This window comes from Protopterus annectens, chromosome 7.part0 (assembly GCF_019279795.1).
Source record: "Protopterus annectens isolate FY-2018-M chromosome 7.part0, PAN1.0, whole genome shotgun sequence".
Classification (NCBI taxonomy): Eukaryota; Metazoa; Chordata; order Ceratodontiformes; family Protopteridae; genus Protopterus; species Protopterus annectens.
This window is the reverse complement of record NC_056739.1, coordinates 519,814,900-519,832,804: the sequence shown is the minus strand read 5'-3', so window position 1 is coordinate 519,832,804 and position 17,905 is coordinate 519,814,900. Positions and strand designations below refer to the sequence as shown.

At 37.0% G+C, this 17,905-nt stretch overlaps 1 protein-coding gene across 2 annotated transcripts in view; it reads left to right on the top strand.

The window, feature by feature from the left end:
* Positions 1-17,905, top strand: part of CAMK1G (calcium/calmodulin dependent protein kinase IG) — a 667,913-nt gene that overhangs the window by 20,159 nt on the left and 629,849 nt on the right. The window contains exons 1-2 of one of the 2 annotated variants that reach the window (XM_044077135.1): positions 14,358-14,429; positions 14,581-14,698. In XM_044077135.1, coding sequence (XP_043933070.1) covers positions 14,607-14,698 — 92 coding nt within the window. In that variant the 5' untranslated portion in view covers positions 14,358-14,429; positions 14,581-14,606. Of the gene's footprint in view, positions 1-14,357; positions 14,430-14,580; positions 14,699-17,905 lie in introns of those variants that run through there. The other variant, XM_044077134.1, reaches the window with a different exon arrangement.

Here is a 17,905-nt window from a genome sequence, read left to right as displayed (position 1 = left end):
AATACCAGTATATGATGGTACTGATCGTCAACCTCCCACATGTCACTTCCATCTGTGAAACCAAAGAGGACAGAATAAAGCTATTAGCACAGCAGTGACACAATATAAGTCGGGCAGTCGTAGGACTACATTCAAAATGCAGAAAAAAAAATCACTTTGGATAGAGTTCCTCTTATCCCATCTGCACTAAAGCATTATAATGCTAATATTTTTTACATTTCCTTTGTATTGTCCAATAGTACTTTCAGGAGTTTTAGGAGACTTTATTGAATTATGAGTCATTTCATGATTCATCAAAGTCAATGCCCTGAAAAAACTGTTATTTGAAAATATAGACGTTTCTTTGAAAGTATGGAAATGGGATTTTTTTTGCTTCTTTTTTCCATGGGGTTTTGACTCTTCATTATGCACGCTCTACAGCACTTCATAGCCGGAAATATAACTATTACCATCACCATCATGTCTCAGATGTAAAGCATGTTCTGTTTGTTTTTCACTGATCTGGTAAAGGAGTTAGTTCTTAGACTCATCCATGGTGAAATACGATTCTGTTATTTTGATAGTTCTTTATATCCTCATTTATTTTAACATGTACTAAAGCTACGTTTATGGATACTATTTTCTCTGTCTATCCAAAATCTGTCTTTCCAAAGAGTGGAAGTTAGTTCAAAAAAAAAAAAGGAGGAGAAGTCTGACTATCTCTTACTGCAACCAAATACATGCATATGGTTGAAAATAACTTAGTCACGGAAAGTGGCAATTTTTTCCTCTCGAGTACAGAATGTCAGTTTGTCTAAGAGGCATTGGCTTATAACTGGTGTTTATATATATATATATATATATATATATATATATATATATATATATATATGTGTGTGGATCTACTTTGAAACATCGATGCCCATATAATTGAATGTCATCGTCCCGTGACAAAAATTGCGAAAACAGAAATACTTGAACAGCAAGGTTTTCCCAAGGTAAGTAAACACTTGCCCAAGATGCCCTTTTCCCACCATAGTGCGATCCCAGAGTTGGTATTTATAGTTAGGAGGGGTGTGGGGGGGGTGCAGCCACCAGGTGGGTTTTACTTACTTCGGTTTGTGTTTCATGTAAGTTTGTCAAAAGAAAATGAAAACTTCTTTTAAAGCAAATAATGACATTTCACTAAAAATACAGCAAATCTTTACAGGAGACACTAACATAGTGGCAAGAATTCAGAGATAAGTCACCCCTAGAGTGGTAAGACTGGTGCAAAAATGGCCTTTTAGTATGAAGTGGGAAAACAGCAATTCAGAGATGTATTAGCTGCAATAAAGACCTCATTATCAGCTAATTTCATGCCTCTGAATTTCTCTGTGATTTCCACAAGCTCTAACTGACCCTATTCTGCTACTGTTGGGGTAATCACCACTTGCAGTCAATGAATTTCATTGGCACAGTCACCTCCTCATTCAGTCCTCCATACTCACACACATCAACATGCCACTATACCTCCCCTGAGTAAACAGAATGCCCCTATTTTTGGCATTTATTTTTGCCTGTCACTCATAAATCCTGAATGATTATAGTCACTCACTAATGTCAGATATTATGACTTTCATTCTTCTTATTGGTCAGCAAATACATTGGGATGCAATGCCTGTTGCTTTCTTAAATCTTTAAGTGGTTTAGACTAATATTTAGAAAGGTTTCCGAGTGTAATATACTTTTCTCCTGACTTTGTTCACAGCCAGTAAGGTGGAGTATAGCCCTCATATGTCATATGCCATTACACCCTGTTGATAATTATGAGTTAATACTAATACTTAGGATACTGTGCTTTATGTCCCAAAACTATTAGCTTTGCAAATGGATATGTAAGACTGTCCCTGGTGTGCAAACCCATGTACATCTTTCATGCTGCAAAAAATGCTGTTCTAGTACTTTAGAAGAGACTTAGGATTCTCTCTTTTTCTCTCTCTCTCTTCTCACTGTCATACACACACACACACACACACACACACACACACACACACACACACACACACACACACACACACATATATATACACACACGTAGATATATATTTATGTATATAAATCCCTGTTGTGTAATGTCAAAGTAAACTTTATTGTTGATCAGATATACACAGCAGTGCAAAATGAACAAAATTATGTTGCTTTAGTCCCCATGCAAGATGTTAGAATGAACACATAGTTTGAATGACAGTAAAACTAATGCACATGCAGTAATAACCAAAATATTATCAACACAATAAATTACCACAATTGGACAGGAAGACATTAGACAGTATTATACTTCTAGGTATTGCAAGACTATGACTTCATATTGTGATTGCTTAGAATATTGCACTTCATCAATTGTAGTATGATATCTCCTGATGTTCATATTATACATGTATGGAATGGTGACTCACTCCTGACTATTGCACATTCAGGAAGTAATAGCTTAACACATCAGGCTAACTGTACCAGTTATTTAAGTAATTTGCCAGAGTGATTACTATAGCTGATACTTCATAGCAAATGGCATATTGATCTAATTATTCGCTGTCATACCTGGCATTCAAGTTCATCAGCCTTATGGATAGAGATAAGAAGCTCCTGTTCAATCTAGATGTTTTGTAGTGTAAGCTGCAATGCCGCCTGCCTGAGGAAAGGAGGAAGTACATGTCACGGGCAGGGTGAGTCCCTCCAATATTACAGTATTTACTTATTAGTCAAGGGAAGCTTAGGTATATCAGCCCCCCACCCCCAGACAAACACAGATTCACAGAGTCATGTACACATATACAAACTCATAAACATATACACATACCAAAACACACACACACACACACACACACACACACACACACACACACACACACACACACACACACACACACACACACACACACACACACACAAACACAAAACACACCACCTATTCCTTAGCTAATCCCCTACTGCAGCCACCTAGACAGACAGACACACACACACACAAAAAACACCTATCCACTAACTAAGCTCACAAATGCAGACACATACACAGACACATAGACACACATTCACACATAAACACATGCACACTCACTTTACAGTACTCAAGCTATATTTGTATACATGCCGACATGCAGCCATACATATAAAAATATTCCCCCTACCCAGCACTAGCTATCCTCTAAACTCCCTGGCCCTTACCTGTAATGTGATCTCTCTCTCAGACAGTAATGGGTGCCTCATTAGCATTTGCAGTCTGCCAGAGAAAAAAAGATACCACAATGGTGCTGCACCTCTTTGAGATATGTTTTGTGGTAGGGCTGTTAGAAATGCCGACAGGCAGCAGTAAAATGGACCTACCACTGGTGGTGACCTTTGAGTCCTTTAAAAAAATTGGAGGCAAACTGCCCTTACTTTTATAAACTACTCCCAAGGTCCTGCTTATGTAAGGGAACAGGAAAGGGGATGAGTCTCAAAGACTGCCATTTTGATGCTTATGTACCTGGCAAGTTGTCATGAATTGGTACCCTGGACTGCTGTCACAGGAATAACATATTTTCAGTTCTTTGCATTTTGTGGGGAATGATATTTTTATTGTGTATACATTTTCTGTTTATTCTTCACAGCATAGAGAGGCACATACACTGATAATATCTGGGACTTTTCCCAAAAGAACAGCTGCAGTCTGGTATCACTACCAAACAGTAATGTAATATGTATACAGACACACTACATGTTGATCCTGCAAATATTTAAAAGGTAATTGTTTTTGTTGATAAAGCAGAGGCTGGAGAGACTGTGAGTTAGTGAAACATAACTTTATATTTTATGAATAGTGTGTTCACGTATTTTACCAAAATCAGACTGTGATCTGAGTGGAGCAGTGCCTAGAAGGATACAGTTAAAAATACATTAAAATAATTTGCTAAAGGGGAAGCCATCTGTCACAGATTGGCAAATAAAGTCATATTGATTCTAAAAGACTTATGCTTCTTTTATGATCTATATCTGAGACAGACTTCTCAAATTATCTAAAATTATGCAAAACTTAGTTTCTTTTTCCTGCATTGACATCAATCTGTTTTAAGAATTCATCTTAGTTCTCTGAAAACAGATCTAGACAATAAAAGTGACTCCCTGTAACATAAGATCATGTTTTTTTTTTGGAAACTGGCATTCAGTTTTATTGTGCTATAATGAACAGAGACACCACTAACATGAGGATACAGGATGACAAAGATGACAGCAACCATGCCGGTGCAACATGTAATAATTTGCATGTGTAGTAATAGCAGGATACCTGCATCTGTCAGGGTCGCCCTTTAAAAGAAAGGCAGATAATGAAAGTCTATGTTAACTTTTATAAATGAAAGGCTGGGCAACATTTTGAAAAGTTCTGAGTGAGGTATATGAAGTTCTTGCCCATCTAACTGTATTTTTGCCCCATTCTGGAACTTTAAAGGAGGAGAACAAGACATTTGTGAGGCACATATCCTTAGTAACATCTAATGATCTAATAAAGTTGCTGTTCTTGTACTTGTTGATTCATGGAGATGTACCTTTTCATCAGCTTATACATTAACTGCTACGTATGTTAAGGTGAGTCATTCATAGCTGTCATGTCTGCATCTCAGCTCAAACATTTTTTTTTTGCATATATACAAAGTACTAAAAGAGCAACATGGGCTAGCATTGCTACCCATCCCATCACTGTAAGTTAACTAGTTATCTAACACTACATTGCTACCCATCCCATCACTGTAAGTAACCTAGTTACTTACCACTTCATTGCTACCCATTCCATCACTGTAAGTAACCTCATTACCTGCCACTACATTGCTACCCATCCCATCACTGTAAGTAACCTAGTTACTTACCACTTCATTGCTACCCATCCCATCACTGTAAGTAACCTAGTTACTTACCACTTCATTGCTACCCATTCCATTACTGTAAGTAACCTCATTACCTGCCACTACATTGCCACCCATCCCATCACTGTAAGTAACCTAGCTACCTACCACTACATTGCTACCCATCCCATCACTGTAAGTAACCTAGTTACCTACCACTACATTGCTATCCATCCCATTGCTGTAAGTAACCTAGTTATCTAACACTACTTTGCTACCCATCCCATCATTGTAAGAAACCTAGTTACCTACAACTACATTGCTACCCATTCCATCACTGTAAGTAACCTAGTTATGTACCACCACATTGCAATTCTCTTGAGTTCCACAAGTTAATTTCTGGTACATTTTCTTCTACATAAGCAAATTCTACTTCCTGTCAACTTTTTTACCCTCTGTCTGAGGTCATAGTCTTTCAGTAAGGGATTTTATTTAAAATCCTTTGTTTATACTTTCAGACAGGCAGAGCCTTGGATGTGACTCAGGTGACTTAGGTTTGATTAGAGGCCTGGACAATGAATAATCCATAGGTTCACAGGTTCATAAGTTGGTACTAGGCTATTGGCCCTAGGGCCTATACAAGCCTAGCCATAACAATTCTCTGGCTATTTCTTCCCACAGAATTTACTTCCCTGGACCCCTATCTAGCAGGGTGACTGATGTGATCCCTGGGGTGAATTTCCTATCTCCCATCCAATCATCAAGGTTCCTTTTGAAGAGGGCCAAAGAGGCATTCTGCTTGCCATGTATGGCCAGTCTATTCCAGAGTCTGGGGAGTCTCTGGGTCAGAAAACTATCCATCCAGCATGTTTTGTTCATTGTGATGACAAGGTTTAGATCCCTGGAGCATGTGAGTCTCCGAGGGATTGGGATTTCTTTAAGTCTAGTATATCCAACAGTTCTGGGTTTGACATGGCCTTGTATGTTAAGCAGAGATCGCCTCTGAGTAGACGATATGCAACAGAGTATAGGTGGAGTTTTTTTTAGATGGTCAGCATAGGGCATCTTCTTTAGGCATGTGATTCTTTTAGTGAGGTATTTCTGTGGCCTTTCCAGTTGTTGCAGATGTCTTGAGAGGTACATACCAAACGGGGCATTGTATTCTATAATGGGTCTAATGAGGGATGAGTACAGTGGGACAATGACCTCCTTTTTTCTAGATGAAAAGCCCTTAGTGATGAGGTGTGCCACATAGAAGGATTTCCTGACTATTGTGGCAAAGTGGTTATCGAAGGTGAGACCACTGTCCACCTGTGTCCCTAAGTCTCTTATCACACTTTCAGTGTTTAGTGCACTGCCACCTATGTGGTAATTCACGGGTACATGTTTTTTTTCCAAAGAGGATAACTATGTATTTCTTGGCATTGAGCTTGAGCCCATGACTCTGGCATGAAGCATTTGTTTCTGTAAGGCCCTTTTGTAGAATATCCACATCATTTGGGGATTCAGTAATGGCTCCCAGTTTGCAGTCATCTGCAAACTTTGTTATCCAGAGTCCCTTGGCATTGGCCTGTACTTCAGAAAAGTAGATGCCAAACAAGAGGTGTCCCAGGACTGAACCCTGAGGTACTCCACTTGTCACTTGTCTGGAGTTGGATTTGGAGCCAACCAAAGACAGGAGATTGTGGAATGATGAAGTATTCATTGCCTGTTCACTATTCAGAGGGAAGACATGCTGGGTGAGTGTATCGAAATTCAAAAACAAAAAACGCCAGCAAGTGTTGGCAAAGTCACATCCAAAAAACATTTATTGGTATAGGGAAGAAAAATCCCCCTAAAACTCCATTGTGGTAAAAACCATCAAACCGGTTTCGGCTCCTAGGAGCCTTCTTCAGTGAAATACAAAAATACAAATAAAAAGTCAAAGTATCAGAATACATCCATATATATAGATTAGCCATACATCAAGACCAATCACCACACAGCATTAACAATTATTACAATTGGTCATTGAGGCCAGGTGAAAACAAAGCTCCAAGTTTTATAATCCATTTTCTTTCCTTGGAGCTAAGTAGTTCCTGCCAGTACTGTTTGTCTTTACATCTCCCCTTAATATGATCAATAGTGACAAACTTAAAAGAAGCTGATGCATGTTTTAAACAATGTTTATAAAGTGCATTGCTGGTACGTTTATTTTTAATATCACTCAAATGCTCACAAATTCTAAGGCGGAAGGCCCTAGAGGTCTTTCCAACATAGAAAGCAGAACAATTGCAGGTCACCAAATAGATGACCCACTCAGTGTTGCAATTAGCCCAAAATTTGATGTCAAAAACATCTGAAGTGTTTTTACTACTAAATTCACTAGTGCGTGAAACACGAATGCAAAAAGAACAATGTCTACAGGGCATACATCCAACAATGGGTTTGCCTGAAATAGACAACTGGGTGGAGGCAGAAAAATCAAAACCAACTCTTTTATAGTGACTAAATTTGGAACCAATAGTCTGTCCCCTTTTAAATGAAAAGGAACATATGTCTGGAAGCAGAAAATTAAGTTTGTGATCAGCTTTGAGAACATTCCAATGTCTATGTATAATATTTTTGAAACCCTGTGTGTTACGTCCATACGTGGTCACCAGACGTAACGGTTGTGGCTTAATGGTGTTATTCTTATCTCTATATGATAATAAATCTTCCCTGTTTATATTAGACACAGATCTTTTGGCTAAATGCACAATACCTGGACGATAACCCCTCCTAATGAATCTATGTGTTAGATCATCCTGGGCCTCAAGAAAGGATTGTTGGCTAGAACAGATTCTTCTAGCTCTTAAAAATTGGGATTTGGGTATATTTTGGATGACATGTTGTGGGTGGAAGCTGGTAGCATGTAATAATGAGTTAAATTCAGGAAATTTCCTGAACATCCTAGTTGACAGGGTATTATCCTGATTTCTGATGATTTCAACATCAAGAAATACTATCCTCGACACATGGTAGGTCAGCTTAAATTCAATCCCCCATATGTTATCATTAAGATATTCAAGAAACTCCATAAGATAATGTTCATCGGCTTTCCACACCAACCAACAGTCATCCAAGTAACGACTCCAAATGTCTATCTCACACATATAAATATTGGGATTATGATCATAGATTACAATTTCTTCTATATATGCCATGAAAAGATCTGCATATATGGGTGCAAAAGATGCACCCATAGCAGTACCTTTTGTTTGCCAGTAACAAAGATTTTGAAAATAAAAAACGTTACTAGACAAAACATGTTCTGTAAGGCATACAAGAAATGTGTTAAATCCAGGTTGGTATAGACCTGATCTAGCCAACCAATAATCCAACGCTTGTAAACCTGCCCAGTGTGGAATGTTGGTGTAAAGAGAGGTAATGTCCAGAGTGCATAATAGCCAATGTGATTCAAGTTGAGAATTATTGATAAAGTATAAAATTGGGTGGTGTCTTGGATTCTTGCTCTAATGAAGCCCAATAAAGGTTTTAAATATTGGGTTAAATATTCAGACAATGGTTCAGTAAGAGACCCATGTCCAGAGACAATGGGTCGACCTGGTGGATTTGTGGCATGTTTATGGATCTTGGGTAACAAATATAAGTATTGTTTCTTAGGTGAATCAACCATTAATTGTTCTTTAGTATATTGTGTAATAATGCCCTCCTCAACTGCCTCAGTCAGAAACTGACCAATTTTACACTGGAAATGGGGTGAGGGATCCAAGAACATCTGCCTATAATATTGTTTGTCACCCAATTGTCTCATAGCCTCACTGTCATAGGCAACCTTATCCAGTACCACCACCGCTCCGCCTTTGTCGGCTTGAACAATCACCAGACCCACCCACTATTGACCCACCCATAAGTGTATTATTGGAATGGTAAGGTTGGCTCCAAAACTCCTGTGGCTCAACAATATTGGTATATATCTAAAATGGACCACAACGTGCCTGTTCAAAAAAGTGAAACATATCCCCCAATACTCAATCTATAGTCACATTTATATTACGTATATAAAAAATAATACCCAGAAGTCAAAACAATTAAGACTTCTGAAATGATGCCATAACTTGGAGCAGTGGACATAGATGATGGTAAAAAATTGACCCAAAGGACCCACATTTAGTGGGGGTATTTCAGAAAAATGTCCTTCAGGATATACATTGTCATCTTAAGGACTTTCCTATTTCTTATAACAATTTGTCTGGTGAAGAAATACTTAGTTTGGATGAGCTTATTAATAACAAAGATCTGGTGATTGTTCAAGCCGACAAAGGCGGAGCGGTGGTGGTACTGGATAAGGTTGCCTATGACAGTGAGGCTATGAGACAATTGGGTGACAAACAATATTATAGGCAGATGTTCTTGGATCCCTCACCCCATTTCCAGTGTAAAATTGGTCAGTTTCTGACTGAGGCAGTTGAGGAGGGCATTATTACACAATATACTAAAGAACAATTAATGGTTGATTCACCTAAGAAACAATACTTATATTTTTTACCCAAGATCCATAAACATGCCACAAATCCACCAGGTCGACCCATTGTCTCTGGACATGGGTCTCTCACTGAACCATTGTCTGAATATTTAACCCAATATTTAAAACCTTTATTGGGCTTCATTAGAGCAAGAATCCAAGACACCACCCAATTTTTGGACATTATCAATAATTCTCAACTTGAATCACATTGGCTATTATGCACTCTGGACATTACCTCTCTTTACACCAACATTCCACACTGGGCAGGTTTACAAGCGTTGGATTATTGGTTGGCTAGATCAGGTCTATACCAACCTGGATTTAACACATTTCTTGTATGCCTTACAGCACATGTTTTGTCTAGTAACGTTTTTTATTTTCAAAATCTTTGTTACTGGCAAACAAAAGGTACTGCTATGGGTGCATCTTTTGCACCCATATATGCAGATCTTTTCATGGCATATATAGAAGAAATTGTAATCTATGATCATAATCCCAATATTTATATGTGTGAGATGGACATTTGGCGTCGTTACTTGGATGACTGTTGGTTGGTGTGGAAAGCTGATGAACATTATCTTATGGAGTTTCTTGAATATCTTAATAATAACATATGGGGATTGAATTTAAGCTGACCTACCATGTGTCGAGGATAGTATTTCTTGATGTTGAAATCATCAGAAATCAGGATAATACCTTGTCAACTAGGAGGTTCAGGAAATTTCCTGAATTTAACTCATTATTACATGCTACCAGCTTCCACCCACAACATGTCATCCAAAATATACCCAAATCCCAATTTTTAAGAGCTAGAAGAATCTGTTCTAGACAACAATCCTTTCTTGAGGCCCAGGATGATCTGACACATAGATTCATTAGGAGGGGTTATCGTCCAGGTATTGTGCATTTAGCCAAAAGATCTGTGTCTAATATAAACAGGGAAGATTTATTATCATATAGAGATAAGAATAACACCATTAAGCCACAACTGTTACGTCTGGTGACCACGTATGGACATAACACACAGGGTTTCAAAAATATTATACATAGACATTGGAATGTTCTCAAAGCTGATCACAAACTTAATTTTCTGCTTCCAGACATATGTTCCTTTTCATTTAAAAGGGGACAGACTATTGGTTCCAAATTTAGTCACTATAAAAGAGTTGGTTTTGATTTTTCTGCCTCCACCCAGTTGTCTATTTCAGGCAAACCCATTGTTGGATGTATGCCCTGTGGACATTGTTCTTTTTGCATTCGTGTTTCACACACTAGTGAATTTAGTAGTAAAAACACTTCAGATGTTTTTGACATCAAATTTTGGGCTAATTGCAACACTGAGTGGGTCATCTATTTGGTGACCTGCAATTGTTTTGCTTTCTATGTCGGAAAGACCTCTAGGGCCTTCCGCCTTAGAATTTGTGAGCATTTGAGTGATATTAAAAATAAACGTACCAGCAATGCACTTTATAAACATTGTTTAAAACATGCATTAGCTTCTTTTAAGTTTGTCACTATTGATCATATTAAGGGGAGATGTAAAGACAAACAGTACTGGCAGGAACTACTTAGCTCCAAGGAAAGAAAATGGATTATAAAACTTGGAGCTTTGTTTTCACCTGGCCTAAATGACCAATTGTAATAATTGTTAATGCTGTGTGGTGATTGGTCTTGATGTATGGCTAATCTATATATATGGATGTATTCTGATACTTTGACTTTTTATTTGTATTTTTGTATTTCACTGAAGAAGGCTCCTAGGAGCCGAAACCAGTTTGATGGTTTTTACCACAATAGAGTTTTAGGGGGATTTTTCTTCCCTATACCAATAAATGTTTTTTGTATGTGACTTTGCCAACACTTGCTGGCGTTTTTTGTTTTTGAATTTCTTCTGTTTGGCCGTGCAAGGGTTTCACGGGCACCTGTTTCTTGTTTGAGTGTATCAAAAGTCACAGAATATAGTGCAGGCTAGAACCATTGACAAGGGTGGCAGAGAAAATTAATCTTAGGTGGGCACATGACAGGCATTTCACTGCAAATGAGTATTCCTTTGCAGCAGCACGGCACACTCTCATATGTTACATCGCCCAGAATTTCAGTTGGCTAGGCTGCACAATATACAGTCTCTCTCATAAACAACATACAGGGCACTTACGGTGGTTTTCCTCCTCTGTGACTCCCACACTGAAATATCTTCTACAGAATCAGTTATCTCACATGGCTAGTTGACCATCGTCTGCAGAAACAACTAGACAAGGAAACCCAGAGAATTAGGATAAACCTCACATAGTCAAATGGTCAGGTTGCACCAAGAAATAATAGCATAAATAAATAAAAATATAGCCAGTTTAGAGTGGCTATAAAGAATTATTTCATGTATTGTTATGCAGACACATCACTCTAATAGTCTAAATAGGTGTCTCTGCATTTTACTTGACCTTCAGAAAGAACAGGTCACTGCCCAAGTGCTTTGTACTACTTTTTAACATCTTGGATGTTTGCATAATATTTTAGATCTCTATCCTGCTGTTTGGAATGGAAAAGGCAAAGGGTCTTTAGCCACATAATTTCATTTCTTGCTCCAGTGATATGAAAGCTACTTTCCCTGAACAGATATCACGTACATCAGTATGCTGACATATATTGATGATACTTTATTTATTTTGTTAACTGAAGAAGTGAACTTTTCCATAACCAACCCTTTTTAGCCATAACCTCGGCTAAAAGGGCAAATGCAATATTGAGTAAATAAGGTTATACAATCAAACAACCTGTTGATAAGTGCCTGCAGAAAACTCATGCAGACACAAAGAGAACATACAAACTTCAGCCTAAACAGTGATCAGAGGTTAGAACTAATTCCCAGATAGTGTGAAGATGCACTCATAACCACTGAGTCACAACATTTCTTAACTAAAGTTGACACCAGTAAGGATTTTAAACTAATTATATGAGGGTAAAGGATGTAATGTACCCCATATTTCAGTGTTAACAAATTAAAATGCTAGTGGGGTAGTGACAGATCTTTCAACAGTCTCTGTTTTGGAGGAATGTTCACATGTTTAGTCCTGATTTACTACTGCATGTGATTTAGTTATTTTTGGATATATGTTCTTATTTTCAGACTTGATTTACACTTCCACATAATTTTTTGAATATCTCACTTCACATATGATTTTTGAAGCTATCTAGTACACAGAGAACCACACTTTAACAGCTAACATACTAGATGAACCAATAATTTAAAGAAAGAGGATATCAATTACATGTCCCCTTTTCAGGAGCAAAAGTAAATAACCTTAAGTGGTAGAATTTTCCAATGCAGTCACTAATGCCTACAGATCTTACACTGCCTCTGTGATAATGTGCTTACATTTTTCCATTCTTTCTTTATAGTATTTCACATTCCTACTTCAAGTGGGAAGGTTATGTGCTGTTTGGTATTCAAACCCTAAATGCTATGCTAATTAGATAGTCAGTTTTTTTAAGTGCATTTGTACCTCTGTTCACTGTCTGCAGGTTGAGAGTTATGGTCCATAGGTGGATAAAAGACAGAACAGTGTACAAATACAACTGTGTAGGCATATGATTTTGTAAATGATGTAGAGCAAAAATATAAACTGCAAACTGCACAAAATAAAATCATGTTAATGTGTGCAGTGCTGAATGGTGTTCAAGAAAGTCACAGCTTATCAGCTGGTATTCCCGAATGGTTAACAGAGTATCACACATGGCAGTAAGCTGTACTGCTCCCAGTGAAATAATAAGTGATAATAGTTAAGTACAGCAAAAACAAAAACAATCCCATCTTCACTGTGCAAAAGTATAGCATCCTGACTGTGACCCAGTTGATATGAATTTGATTATAGGAACGGACACTGGAGAAACTGGGAATCTAAGAGGTGGGATGGAATGGCAATTGTTGATTCACCTATTCTGGGAAGGGAGTGATCTTACTTCCTCTGATCTTTAATGCTCCTGATCATAGGGTCCATGATCACTTGACAGATTGACATTCACCATGAGAGGGGCTTAAAATGCTGTATGCCGAGAAGCATGTTACCTCTCAACTGTATAGATTTTTACAGAATGTCCAGATTTTTGCTTCATATTTTTAGTCTGTTCCTCATAAAAACTGGGATGATCTAAGGATTAAAGTCACTAAATAATGGCATGCACTTGAGTTTCAGACTTCATATCTTTCAGAAAATGCATGCTAACACAAATCCTGTTATTCTAGCAACTTTCTAAGTTTATAAGAGCAATATTTAAAATGTGTCCCTATTTTTGGGCCTTTGTTCCCCCATTAAGTCAGACATTGTCCAGATTTATTGCGCTAAAAGGTTGAGAGGTATGGTAATAGTAAGCATCTCTGCCTAGTTAGTGTTTTCTTCCTCTTACTTGCACAAAAATATCCCTTAACGGCTGTATGAATGACACCATACAGTGACATCCTGATCCCAATATTTATATTCTATGTTTGTGTTTTGGCCCCTTGAGGGACAACAGCACCAGTCTGAAAGGGAAGTCGGACAGCTTTCAAGGAGAAGATTTGACAATTAAATTGATATAGATATCTGTCTCCAGGACTAATTTTCTGAATATTCTAAAATGCTTTTATTTGCACTAATGTTTAAAGTGCAGCTTGTATTTTTGATGAAATTTCAGAAAAATCTATTGCTGAGAATTTGCAGCTCCTGTTTTTTGTATCTTCTTTAGTGCTTCCTCCAGGATTACTCACCACATATAATTAACAGGGTGTAGAATGTCACAGACTGTCATTACAAGAATAATTACAATGCCAGCTTCAAAGTATTACAATGTAAGCATGAACAGCTGTACTTGCAAATTATAGATGAGACACTGAGAATATAAAAGAAAATGCCAGAAGTACATAAGATCTTAGGTAAGAGATCACACACACACACACACACACACACACACACACACACACACACACACACACACACACACACACACACACACACACAATCTGATTGAAAGCAGATTTCTAGTAATCATGATAACCTTCTTGAATTATAGTTAAAGCTATAATTTATATAATACATCAGAGTATTACTTGGGTAATTCATTATACGTGTTCTTTTGGTATTAAACAATTTTCTACTACAACCTGCCATTTCTTTAAGAAAGTGACATAATTCATTAAAAAATATCAGACTGTTTTATGTTGCAGTTAATGGCAGAATGTTTCATTGTTGGTTTCCCTCATAGCATTCCCTCCTTTAACTCTGGATAAAATGGGTCGAAAAGAAGAAGAGGACAGCAGTGCATGGAAGAAGCCGACAGAAAATATTCGAGAAATTTTTGAATTCATGGAGGTGCTAGGATCGTAAGTGTAAACTTAAAGTATTGCTTTGCATCTGATTACCTCCTAATTTCAACTGCTTTTACATTCTCTATTATTTCTAATCTGAATAAATACCATTTCAACTCCTACAGCTAAATTAATTATAGAAATATGTCTTCATTCAACTTAATAACACTACTGGACCATTGCCCATTGACTTGACTTCCTGTAAATACTGTAGCAGTAGTAGTACATAAGAAGACATTCACTTCATGCACCCAATCTTCTAATTTCCTTTATAGAAAATCCCAAAATTATTATGCATACTTACACTACCCTTTGAATATATTATAGGCAAAGAGAGTCAAATTAAGTTAAATACACATACAAGAGAATCCATCTGCATCATTTAACCAATTTAACTGCTTTAAAACTTAAGATATGTTGTTAAATAGTGTTACTGTTTAACATGTGCACCGCTTCTTAAATTGTACATCTTTGGTTACAAAATTAATAAGGAAGGCTCTTGTAATACACAGGTAGAATGTAGCTATACTACATTTTTTTCACAATACAGTCTAATTACTGTATGTTGCTAAAGTTCCCATAAGTCTGCTTTTCAATTAATATAGAACTTCCTCATTTTTTCATTCTTCCCCAATTAGCAATGTAATTTAACTTTTTTGTAATGCAGCATTTTTATTTGAACCTTTTTTGTTCATTTACTTCAATAACATTTTACAGTTTTATTATAATTGCAAAGTTGCAGTAAGGGAGTCATCTGTTTTTCACAAGACCCATACAGCTATACATAAGTATTCTTTCCTCCCCTGCCTGAGAAACCAGTACTGTATCCATCAATCTTTTATCAAACTTATTTCTACTTTAAGTATAGTTTTGTATCTGCTGTCTCCTGTAGGTTTTTTGATCACGTTGAGTGCTGTTCGGACCAGTAAAGATCTTCTTTCATTTTATATGAGACATTGGATGTTTGTTACAGGTTCCTGTACAGTATATTATCCATTTATATAATATGCCAACTTAGCTGTAAAGCTGAAACTTATTCACTTGTAAGTTGAATCTAAATGCAAGCCTTATGTTTGAGCTATGACTAACACCCTTATTTTTTTTCCTGAGATCAGGGTGCATCATTTCTTATCATCTAGTTATGGAAGAATGCAAAAAAAAAAAAAAAAACACATTCATTGATGTATGGTAGCCTCTCTAAAACGTGTCCTTCTCAGTAAATGTGACCTTGTCAGTGGCAGTCCAAAAACTCTGAAATAGGTTTAACTAAAAGTTTTGTAAAATGCAGTAAAGTATATCTTCATTTGAAAGTTGCCATATGAGACTAATATATAGCTTGATGTTATTATCCATTTCACTTGACAGACTTTAGCTCTATTCTAGATGGTTTAACATATCTATTTTGATATACAGTACATTCTTTTTTGGAGTATAGTTTTATAAGGGGTTATTTCATGAAAAATGCCAGGCTTTGCAAAATTGTGAGTGTTTTTTCACTGTTCACTGCGTGTATTTTGAATGGAATGTTATTTTACTGCATGTACTATAAAATTACATTTATAACTGCAGTCTGTGCAGGTAGTTCAAAGTGCTGAAGTGCTGAAAAGTTGCTTGCCAGTTTGCTCCAAACCCAAGATTTAGCTATCTCCTAATCAAGGGCAGTATTTGTGTGTGTGAGTATGGTTGTGAACATGCATGAGTGTGTATGAGTGTCTGTGTGTGTGTAGGGGGGAAGGGCTGAACAATAATGCTACTCCCTAAAATATAATTAAAGGGTTCTGAATGATCTTTTTATACCCATTTAGTATATTGGATGTCACTGGCTCTAATTATAACCCTGTTCTTCTAAAGAACAGCATAAATGGACATAACGTTAAGGCTGTTTCAATGAGTCCAAGCTCTGCATAAACAAATGTATACGGTATAACAATTATGAAAGAAAGCGTGTATTCAGAATTCAATAATATAGTGAAAAAAATACATTTAGGTATAGTAATTATTGACAATGCAATGACTGAATAGAAACAAGTGTTAATGCATCCAGAAAATTGGAAGAGATATTATAACGGTATGGCAGAATGCATAACTGTCTTCATTATTTATACTGTATGATGCGTTTGTAAAAATAATTTAAGTTGGTAATATGGAATGGAGTTCAATGTTTAGTGTTCAACATTTGGTGAGAATCAAACTCAGAGCCTGTTTACAGAAATTAAATGAGTTTGCCAGCTGTATCTAACTCCTAAAAGACTACATAACTTATAAAGCTATAAGAAATGTAACATTAATAATGCAGTATTTAGGACTAAAGATGTTTGCGATGATGACTTTAGCTTTAAATGTCATGTATAGTAACATTTACATAGGAATCAGTGTCAGGGTGATTATAGGAATATAGTGTTATTAGAAATAAAACTGCAATGCTGACTGAAGTAAGATACAGAGTGTTTTACTGATGATGGAATTAGTGCGACACCTATAATCCTAATGGGCATCTTTAATTCAATTTCTTATTATATGATATTGTTATCTTCTCTCTGCACATTTCCTATACTTTTGCTATAGCTGCTTTCCCACACAGTCGCTTCTTTTTTCCTATGATATACTCTCCTTGTCATGCATAGGTTCATAGCTGTGTACTAGGCTAATGACCACTAAGGACTTTATAAGCCTAGGCATGCATCCCAAATTACACTTGGTTATGTAAGCAGGGGTTTGGGAGATGAAATATTTACAAGGAGGGGTCTGAGAGATGAAACATTTACAAGCAGGAGCCAGGGAAATGAACGATTTTCAGACTGTGTCCATTAGAAACATAAGTGCCAAGCCAGGGGTGAATTTCTGGTTCCCCATCCAGTTGTTGAAGTTACACTTGAATTAGATTAGGGAGGAACTCTGCTTCACATGGATGAGGACCATGTTCCAAAGAAGTAGTAGTCACTGGGATACATACCTGTCTTTCCATCACAGGCAAGGTTTAAGCCTTTAGAATGAGTAATTCTGGTGCTGTTTCTTTGTTTCGCAGATATGAAGGAAGTCCGTCAGATTGGGGTCTGAAGATGTCTTGTATGGTATACATCATCACTGGCTCATAAGCTCATACTAGGTTAACTACCCTGAAGGGCCACTTTAAGCCTATCCATTAACCTGAAGTCAGAATCAAACCCTGTACTTGTGTCTATGAGGTGAAGACCTTAACCATTATGCCAAAATTAAAACTGC